General features: G+C 41.4%; 1 protein-coding gene across 1 annotated transcript; it reads left to right on the top strand.

The window, feature by feature from the left end:
• The first annotated feature begins 5,119 nt into the window (after positions 1–5,119).
• On the top strand, positions 5,120–5,728 carry LOC141020787 (uncharacterized). Its single transcript, XM_073495728.1, has one exon. The coding sequence runs from the start codon at positions 5,120–5,122 to the stop codon at positions 5,726–5,728; it is 609 nt and encodes a 202-aa protein (XP_073351829.1).
• The last annotated feature ends 5,554 nt before the right edge of the window (positions 5,729–11,282 follow it).

Genomic DNA, 11,282 nt, shown 5'->3' with positions numbered 1-11,282 from the left:
TCGGCGTCGAGAGAGGAGAATGGAAGTGGCGGAAACTGCTAAGTGCAGTATATATAGACGTACCTTTAGTCCCGGTTGGGGAGGAGGACCGCGACTAAAGGTACCCTTTAGTCGCGGTTGGCCACACCAACCGCGACTAAAGGGTACCTTTAGTCGCGGTCCTCCTCCCCAACCGGGACTAAAGGGTTTTGGCGCCGCTTTCGTCGCAGTTGGGGACAACAACCGCGACTAAAGGGTACCCTTTAGTCGCGGTCCGCCTCCCCAACCGCGACTAAAGGCATTGTGCTGCTACCACTGCCGCTCCCCTCGCTAGTTTAGTCCCACCTCGCTAGTTGAGAGGGGCGCGCTGGTTTATAAGCCCCACTGCCGCTCCCCTCTTGAGCTCCTCTCCATTGCAGGCTTACGGGCCTAATTGTGACTGCTATGCCTGATGGGCCTACTGGGCCTTCTGCGGGCCTGAATCCTGGCCCATCGATGGGTTTCTAGTCGTATTCAGGCCATGGTGGCCCAGTAGGTGGCATATTTTTTATTTTTTGCCTGTTTTTTGTTTTCTTTTTTGTTTTATTTATTTTGTTTTGTTTCTACTTACAACAAAAAACTTATTTATTTTATTTTATTTTGTTTCTAATTACTTATTTATTTTACTTTATGATAATTATTTTTGCTATTAAAGTTTCTAAGAAAAAAAGTTCTTTATGAAAATTCTTTTAGCTTTCAATGATTTTGAACAGAAAATACTTCGATATTTTTAGTTGAATCAATTTTATATAATTTTAGTTTCAAAAATACTAGAGGTTGCTTATAATGTTTTGAACAGAAAATACTTTGATAATTTTAGTGTCATAAATTTTATTTATGTTATTAAAATTTATTTTATTTTGTTTGTACTTATATATTTTATTAAAGTTTATATTATTTTGTTTCTAATTCATTTTAAAATCTTAAAAATACAATTATATATCAAAAAAATCAGAAAAATAAAACTAATTCATTTTAAAATCTTAAAAATACAATTATATATCAAAAAATCAAAAAAATAAAATAATTCATTTTAAAATCTTAAAAATACAAATAATATATCAAAAAATTCAGTTCATCGATCCCTTGAAGGTTTGACAAAAGGTTTGATACATCATTCAGTTCATCGACCAAATACAAAGTTTGGTACAATAAATTATTACACATCAATTCTTCTCTTGTGTCCCTGCTTGCTTACGATTGTGCCGTATCCATGGAGCATCCTCATCATTTAACTTAATGCTTGGGTCAGTGTTCACTTTGAAGGGCGGAATTTCACCAAACATATTATAATCTTCTGACATGTCTGTCTTGTCCTCCACTCCCACGATGTTTCTTTTCCCTGAAAGAACAATGTGGCGCTTTGGATCATCGCATGATGTACTGATCGTTTTCTTATCTTTCCGTTTCCTCGGTTTGCTACTCATGTCCTTCAAATAAAAAACCCGAGCGACATCTTTGGCAAGGACGAATGGTTCGTCAAGGTAACCAAGATTGTTGAAATCCACCATTGTCATTCCGTATTGCTCGTCCACCTTTACCCCACCTCCTGTTAGCTTGAACCATTTGCACCGGAACAAAGGGACCTTAAAGGAGGGTCCATAGTCAAGTTCCCATATCTCCTCTATGTAACCATAATATGTGACATTTTGCCCATTCTCGGTTGCTGCATCAAAGCGGACACCACTATTTTGGTTGGTGCTCTTTTTATCTTGGGCGATGGTGTAAAATGTATTCCCATTTATCTCGTACCCTTGGAAAATCGTTATAGTCGAAGATGGTTTCTTGGCCAACATGTACAGCTGATCTCCAACATCATTGTCATTCATTAAATGTTTTCACAACCAACTGCCGAAAGTCTCCATGTGGGCCTTTCTAATCCAGGATTCAGGCTTCCCCGGGTTGTCCGAGCGTAAAATATTCTTGTGTTGCTCGAAGTACGGAGCCACAAAGCTGGAATTTTGAAGAACTGTGTGGTGTGCTTCAGTCATAGAATGACCGTCCATACATATCGTGGATTTCCTTCCGATCTTGCCTTTTCCACTTAGTCTCCCCTCGTGCCGCGATTGAGGAATACCAATCGGCTTAAGGTCAGGAACATAGTTAATACAGAACTCAATTACCTCCTCATTTCCATAGCCCTTGACGATGCTTCCTTCTGGCCTAGCACGGTTACGAACATATTTCTTTAATACTCCCATGAACCTCTCAAAGGGGAACATATTGTGTAGAAATACAGGACCGAGAATGGAAATCTCTTCGACTAGGTGGAGCAGGAGGTGCGTCATAATATCGAAGAAGGATGGTGGGAACACCAACTCGAAACTGACAAGGCATTGGACCACATCGTTCTGTAACCGTGGTAGATCTTCTGGATTGATTACCTTCTGAGAGATTGCATTGAGGAATCCACAAAGCTTCACAATGGCTACTCGAACATTTTCCGGTAGGAGCCCCCTCAAAGCAATCGGAAGAAATTGCGTCATAATCACGTGGCAGTCGTGAGACTTCAGGTTTTGGAACTTTTTCTCCGCCATGTTTATTATTCCCTTTATATTCGACGAGAAGCCAGACGGGACCTTCATACTGCTCAGGCATTCAAAAAAATGACCTTCTCTTCTTTGGTAAGAGCGTAGCTGGCACGACCTTGAAACCATTCCGGATGCCGGTCATCTGGGTCTTTCAAAAGTTGCTGGTCCTGCCGTGCTTCCTTTGTATCATTTGTCTTCCCATACACGCCCAAGAAGCTTAGCAGGTTCACGCAAATATTCTTCGTAACATGCATCACGTCGATTGCAGAGCGGACATCTAGGACTTTCCAATATTCTAGCTCCCAAAATATAGATTTCTTCTTCCACATGGGTGCGTGCCCGTCAACTCCCCGCGGAACTGATTGTCCGCCAGGACCCTTTCCAAAGATGACTTTCAAATCCTTGACCAGATCAAATATCTCAGCACCAGTACGTTCTGCAGGCTTCGGCCGGTGATCTGCCTTGCCGTTGAAATGCTTGCCTTTCTTTCTTACGTTATGATTTCGGGGAAGAAATCGACGATGACCCAGGTACACGTTCTTCTTACAATTAACCAAACGTACACTTTCAGTCTCATGTAAGCAGTGCGTGCATGCATTGTATCCCTTATTTGTCTGTCCCGAAAGGTTACTGAGAGCAGGCCAATCGTTGATGGTTACAAAAAGCAACGCTCGTAGGTCAAATTCCTCTCCTTTGTGCTCATCCCAGACACATACACCAGGTCTGGCCCACAACTGTAAAAGTTCATCAACTAATGGCCTTAGGTACACATCGATGTCGTTCCCGGGTTGCTTTGGACCTTGGATGAGCACTGGCATCATAATGAACTTCCGCTTCATGCACAACCAAGGAGGAAGGTTGTAGATGCATAGAGTCACGGGCCAGGTGCTATGGCTGGAGCTCTGCTCGCCAAAAGGATTCATGCCATCACTACTTAGACCAAATCTTATGTTCCTTGCGTCAGCTGCAAAATCTTTGAACACTCTGTCGATCTTTCTCCATTGCGTTCCATCAGCGGGGTGTCTCAACTCCCCGTCGGACTTCGGTCCTCTTTGTGCCATCGCAACGACTTGGCATGCTTTTTGTTCATGAACAGATGTTTCAACCGTGGTATTATAGGAGCATACCACATCACCTTGGCGGGAACCCTCTTCCTGGGTTTCTCGCCCTCAACATCGTCACCAGGGTCATCGCCTCTGATCTTATAACGCAATGCAGTGCATACAGGGGATTCATTCAAATTCTCGTATTCACCGCGGTAGAGGATGCAGTCGTTAATGCATGCATGTATCTTCAGAACCTCTAAACCTAGAGGGCAGACAACCTTCTTTGCTTCGTACGTACTGGCGGGCAACTCGTTATTCTTCGGAAACATATTCTTCAACATTTTCAGCAAATTTTCAAATGATGAGTCACCTACACCTTCCTATGCCTTCCATTTTAGCAAATCCAGTGTGCAGCCAGCTTTTTCAGACTATTATCGCATCCTGGATACAACGACTTTTTGTGATCCTCTAACATGCGATCCAAATTCTCCCTATCCTTGTCAGTTTCGCAGCGTCTCCGTGCATCAGCAATGGTCCGACCAAGATCATCAGCGGGCTCATCATGTGCCTCTTCTTCACCTTCACCTAACCCTTCCCCACCTTCAGCATCATCCTCCATGAAAGTATCACCGAAATGATCATGATAGTTGTCATCGATATCATCCCCTTCTTCATCTTCTTCCATTCTAACCCCTCTTTCTCCATGCTTGGTCCAACAATTATAGCTTGGCATGAAACCGTGCCGAAGCAGGTGCATGTGAACGTCTCTTGACGAGGAGTAACCCTTCTGATTCTTACAGACAGCACATGGACAGATAATAAAACCTTGCTGCTTGTTCGCATTTGCCACTACGAGGAAATCTTTCAAACTCGTAGTGAACTCGCCGGAGAGTCGGGGACCGTACATCCATTGCCGATTCATCTGCATTATTATTATATAAAGTATATAATTAACCATCATGCATTTGTTAAACTAACTAGCTAGAAATAATACAAATTAAACAATGAACTACACACATGCATATTTTATCAATGACACATGAAAGGTTCAAGTTGCTAACCGCGATCGCGGAGGAAAAATAAATGAGAAAGCTCAAGTGTGGCTCGGACACTTCATATCATGTTTGTTTCAGGCTCTCGGGCATTTCATCGAACACCTTGTGTGCATAGGAGGAACCAAAAGCAAACCCACCACCCCCTTCTGAAAATTGTGAAGTGAGCTGAGTGAAGTGAAGTGAGCTGAGTCCTATATATAGGGATGGGCCTTTAGTCCCAGTTGGCCTGGCCAACCGCGACTAAAGGCCTTCGGGGACTTTTAGTCCCGGTTGGCCAGGCCAACCGGGACTAAAGCCCCTCCCGTCCGCCAGCTGTCGACCGAGCGCGCTGGGCCCAGATAGTTGGTCGCGGGTCTTCTCCCGAACCGCGACTAAAGGCCCTTTTGTCGCGGTTCGATTGTTTTGGGGACTAATGGGGGCGTATGGAAGCCTCTTTTTCTACTAGTGACGGTTCCTCGCTAGCTATGCCATGTCCCTGTTGTCGCTACAACAGCACCCAGACGCAGACCCCATCAAAGGTAAACAGGTGGTCGACTACTTCGGCGAGCCTATGCGGAAGCAGAACCCCATATGTCATGTGGAACATTGGACACCTCCGGTGGCTGGCTGTGTGAAACTCAATGTCGACGGTTCCTTCCAGCCAACTGACGGCACGGCCGGAGCGGGGATGATCCTACGTGACCACCTGGGGGCTGTAATGCTGGCAGCGATCAGAGGGCTTGGGAATTGTGCGGACGCCCTGGAAGCCGAGTTGGCAGCAATCCATGAAGGAATTACTCTGTCTCTCAATTGGACTGAACTAGATATCCTTGTGGAGACTGACAGTGCTGATGCGGTGCAACTAATTTCGGCAGCCGGAAAGGACCGTTCAGCACACACTCACAATGTAATGGAGATCAGATCAATACTGTCTCAAGAAAGAAGGATTCAAATTATGAAGATCAAGCGGAATGTTAATGTAGCTAGTCACACTCTCGCTCATATGGGACGTACACAACAGCGTACTGCTTGCTGGTTGCGTTCTCCCCCGGACGAGATTGCGAGCATTGTTGCTGCTGATTGTAATTACATTTCCTGATGAATGAAATCCTTTTTTCCGCAAAAAAAAAATTTAACTAAATTTTCCATGATCCATAAACTAAATTTGCCATGGTCAAATACTAAATTTTCCATGGTATATGTAATAAATTTGCCATGTTCTAGTTACAAATTAGTTTTGCCATGGCAAAACTAGTTGTTCTTTACCAAGCTATGAAAAAATTATCATGGTCCAAAAAATAAAGGAAAATAAAATTGTCATCATGGAGAACAAAAGATGATAGCATGGATTGTTTAGTGAAATTTGCCATGATTCATAAAAAACAAAACTTCTCATAAGCGATGAAAATTAATTGTCATACTTCATAAAGTTAATTTACCATGGTGCATAAAAGCAAAACTTCCAATGAAGCAATGAAAAGTAAAATTTGCCGTGGATGTGAAGTTAATATGCCATGGCCAAGTAAAATTCCCATGTATATGAAGGGTAGAATTGCCATGGAAATAAAGTAAAATTTGCCGTGGCAAATAAAAATTGTAAAAATGGCAATGGCAAAATAAAACATAAATTTAGGTGTATATGAAGTGGTCTGCGCTTACAGCATCGATGGCTACGTGGTGCAGCGACACCCCCAAGGCCACCCCACCACATCCCATGCAAGGTATTGGCTACCGAATGTATTTCAAATTCCAATTTATTTGAGTTAGGAATACATATGTGTTATACTCATTTTAGTTAGAAATTTGCTAGTGTCTTAATTTTTGCAAAACAGAATATAATTTATGCTTAAGTTCAGTGCAAAAAAACTAAGAACTTATGCATTGCATCCTCAGGACATTAGTAGTACACATTGTGTAATATCTATACCTCTATACTAACTAGAGATCGGCTCCCTTGGAATTTCTGTTAATAAAAAGTAGGAGCTGTTAATCTGGTGGTACCGAGTTACTATATTGTACATCGACCCATATAATTTGAAATTTTACTCAATTGTGAAAAACATTGCTCCAAGCTAGGCCCACAATTGTTTACCAACTACAAAAGTAGAAGCCACAGCCGCATAAGACACGGTCATCCCCTAAAGGAAAACCTAAGACGCATCACTACTAAGGAAAACCTTATACACAAAGGTATAGCAGTAGCGCTGGTTAGAACAGAGCGCTACTGCTACTTAGTAGTAGCGTGTATATGTTGCATATCATCGACTCATGTGACGATGCAGGTGCATAGATCACCGATGGCGAAGAATTGCTACGCCGGGAGTATATGACAAGTGGCCGGAGTGTCAGGCCCAGGTGTACCGGTTTCCGAGCGATAGCCAGTAGTTAGTTTAGGTTCACGCTAGTGCGAGAGAGATACAAACCAACGCCTCAAGAAGTACTACATTATGTATGATGAGACATGTCATGTAACTTGTATAGCTATATCATGATTATGATGTGACGACATGATTTGTGTTGGATGATATGATGAGACTATTATGTGTATGATATGATGAGCATATTGCATGTTTATGATATGATTAGAATATTGTATAAAACCTGTAAAAAACATTGCAAATACACAGCAAAAAAAGATATGAGAAAATATAGTAGTAGCGCTCTTTAGCGCTGGACAGGAAAACGCTACTGCTAAAGCACTTAGCAGTTTTAGCAGTAGCGCTGGTTTGGAAAGCGCTACTGCTAAGTAGGTATAGAGTAGCGTGTGTCAAACAGCGCTACTGCTAAATGTTAGCTGTAGTGCCGTATCAGTAGTGCGGTGCCCCGCGCTATTGATAGCCCTTAGACCCGCGCTACTATTAGGCTTTTCCCTAGTAGTGCAATCCTACTACTAATCCACTATTTTCCCTCCCATAACTAAAGAAATGATTATCTCTACAAAATATATTCTTATCTACTCGTGTACTCCAGCTGTCCCCTCCGTAAAAACAAAAGGAAGGAGAAAAAGAGATAAAAACACGCGAGGTCACTAAAGTTGAGTCGAAAGCACACCACGGTTTTTGTACTTCATACACTCACTAAAGTCACTGAATATGATGTGACATGATTATATGGGAAACGGAAAAACTAACGTCCACACGTGTGGGCGTTTGCACATCGCCCACACGTCTCCATCACCATTCATTTACCACGTATGAACAGATGACATCAGCAGAAATCTTTTTGGTTTTCGGCTTAAAAATGTTTTGTTTCTTAATTAAAAAAGCGAATTAAAAATCCGTTTTCACCATTAAATCCGTCAGGACGAGATCTTCAAAACTAGACCCCATGTTGATATGTTTCGACGAAAATTTTTGTTTTCCCAAAAGTTGCCATGATGTTTACACTGTAGTTGCCATAGTGCTTAAACTAAAGTTGCCATGTGGCAATTTTAGTTTGTAGATCATGGCAATTTTAGTTTTTTGATGATGGCAATTACAGTACTTTGACCATGAAAAAAAATTGTATGAACTATGGCAATTTTAGTTTATGGTGCATGGCAAGTCTAGTTTCTTAATTCTCCATTTTATAATATGTCAAAATTTACTTTTAAATGTAGAAGAAAATAGCTTAAACATATCATGGCAACTTCAGTGTAAACATCATGCCAATTCATGTGCAATAGACACGGCAACTTTTAACGGAAAAAAAATTCGTCGAAATATATTGATATGAGATCTAGTTTCGAAGATCTCGTCGCGAGGGAATTAATGGTGAAAACGGATCTTCAATCGGATTTCTCATTTAAAAGATAAAACATTTTAAAAACAAAAAATCCAAAAAGATTTCCACATGCATACATGAGGTGACATGGCGTAGTTTGTGTGTTATAGGGCGTGTGGGCGGGTTTGACTCCCACCACATGTGTGGGCGTTAGCGTTGTCCTATGGGAAAATGCAACAACCATTTTGCTAAGAATGAAAGAAGATAACATACCATTTGTGTTTATTTTGGATATGAGATATTCCTTACGTGCCGAGAACAAAATGTCAACAGGTTGCTTAACTTTGGGTTCCTTTTTCATATGCTCTCTTTTATTTTTCATCATCTTCTACACTCACCAGATCAAACAGTTTTTGCTTATTTGAAATCCTATGAATCGTTTCTCAGTCCTCAGCACGGGAGGTCTCCGGAACTCGGGTCCCAGGAAGGCCACCGCTCCTCCCTCACCTTAAGCTAAGCTTGGCGGGCTCAACATCGTCGGTTGATTATTCGGTTGGCGGTGACGTGGTGGCTGATAGCTTCAATTCCCAGGGCTCGTGGCGGCAGAAACTGAGGTGGAGCTTCATTTTCCGGGGCTCATGGCCGGCCGGAGATGGGGATGGGCGCCAGCGGTCATTTTTAGGCTATGTTTAGAGACATGTCTAGTTGAAATATGTATAAATGTAATAAATTTGCTTCGGCTTAGATGAAAAGTATCCGCTTTTTTGTAAAAATTATCCAAGTATGAATGAATATCGTCTGGTTTGTTTTAGTTTGCATCAAATTTGTTCATTTTAGTTAAAATTCGTTTGAAATGTAACCAGACATATGCAGACAACTTTGGATGGTTGCCTCCTACATGCATGTCCACGGACGGGTCCCCCCTCTCCGCGGACAAATGCGGTGTTCAGTTTGGGGATTGGCGTTGGAGATGCCCTCGTCCAGGTATAATTAAATCTGGAATATTAAACTGCAGCAACTCTAGTTTCCATGAACAGTTCATTTTCATTTTCAAATCTATAATTTTTTGAAAAAATTGTGAACTATTTCAAATCCATGGAATATTCTAAATTCACAAATGATTTTAGAATTAATGAACCTTTTTAAAATTTATGAATATTTCTAGAATTTCCGGAAAATTTTTAAATTCCTCGAATATATTTTGAATTCATGAACATATTTTTGTCTTTCTTTTCTTCATGACTTTTATGTAATTCACGAACTGGTTCAAATCTGTCAACATTCTTTGAGTTCATAGACATCTTTTGAATTGATGATCTTTTCTTGATTTTGTGAACATTTTTAAATCTATGAACTTTTTTTCAAATCCGTGATCATTTTTAAATCCATGATTTTTTTAATTCATAAAAAATTTAATTTGTGATTTTCTCAAATTCCTCAATATTTTTAAAATTCATTAATTAATTCAGAATATGTGCCTTTTTAGAGGAGTTTTGTGTGACCAAGGGAAGGAGAGGCGAAGCTAAAGAGATTTCATAAAAGAAAATTATTATTTAAAAAGAAAAATCACTGCTTTTATCTCACTGTTAAATTTTAGAAGTTTACAAGGGGCAGGTCGTTGTTTTTGCCCGTCACTGTTGTCCACATAGCAATTACCAGCAACCTCTTTTACCCACCACTGCTACTTTTGAAAATAGCAGTGGGGGTACGTGTCCTTGCCTAACACTAAATTCAGCCTACTTATAAGATTTTTCCCAATAGTGTAAGCAGGACCCGATTCTGGGTAAATCTTATCTCATGTTTCCTCTTCGATCTACTCATCCCAAAGGGTTACCCTAACAAGGGAACTGCCGGAATAACCTCCGGCATAGTGTGTAACCTAATTAATTAAATAGTCGCCAGGGCGGAAGCCATGCAACCGCTTGTGGGCAGACATCACTAGCATAGAAGATGGTCTGGCGCATTATGGAAGTTTCCGGACTGCTTTAGGGAACCTTCTAGAAGGTTCTTGGATTTTTTTACTGCTCTAATTCCCCTTTTTTTTCTTTACTTTTTCATTATTTTACAAATTTTTAGTTAAAAATGTTCTCAAAATTTGTTAATGTTTTTTTAAAGTGTTGGACGTAAAAAAGATTATAAATGGTTAACGTAAATAATAATACTGACTAGGGGCTAACACTGGACCATCAGTGAATTTTGGCCATAAGAAAGTGGTTTGAACTAGCCATCACTGAACTATCACACAAAAGTCCCTCGATGATAATCTAGTCGAGCGTTCAGGTTCTTATTAGTGACCTCTTACAACGACCGGTCACTGAGTATCAGGGGCGGAGCCTGGGGGACGAGCAGGGGCCTGCCCCCCCCCCCCCCCCCCCCCCCAACGATAGACAGTTTTAGACAATTTTAGTAGGAGCGACGAGTAATTATCAATGAGATTAGACCAATATACGTACTCGGCCCCCCCTATACTCGAATCCTGGCTCCGCCACTGCTGAGTATAGTAACCAATGATGGGTGGCTTACAGCCGGTACGTATCGACGGGTCAGTGCTGAAACAATTTCTAATATAACGAAGGCCCGTAGGTTCTCCAAAGCGCACTTTGTTGGGGCAAATGCGGTGCTCGATCGGCTTACATGAACGTGTCCGTGCAACATAATGCGACGGGCGTCCCTATTCAACCTCTCCAAGTACATTGCTGGCCTGCCAGCATTCGTCGAGGCCGGTACGGATGCCGTGGAAATCGGTTGTTTCCGGAGTTCATAAATGAATATGAATAGGTACAATCTTTTTTAAAAAATGAATAGGGACTAAAGTGTAAAGCTGCAGTGACATTTTATCAAAAAAAAAACCTGCAAGTGATGTTGCTTGCTTGGCTCGGCTACACTGTACCGCCAGTGACGCACTTAAACAACGTCATGTACAAACTGTGAGATCTCTAACTTGATGTACT

Source organism: Aegilops tauschii, chromosome 3 (assembly GCF_002575655.3).
Source record: "Aegilops tauschii subsp. strangulata cultivar AL8/78 chromosome 3, Aet v6.0, whole genome shotgun sequence".
In the NCBI taxonomy this organism is placed as follows: domain Eukaryota; kingdom Viridiplantae; phylum Streptophyta; class Magnoliopsida; order Poales; family Poaceae; genus Aegilops; species Aegilops tauschii.
This window is presented reverse-complemented; position numbering and strand designations above follow the sequence as displayed.

What these genes read in the sequence shown, in the direction of transcription:
- LOC141020787 (XM_073495728.1), top strand. Translation starts at nt 5,120, where the DNA reads ATGTCCCTGTTGTCGCTACAACAGCACCCAGACGCAGACCCCATCAAA.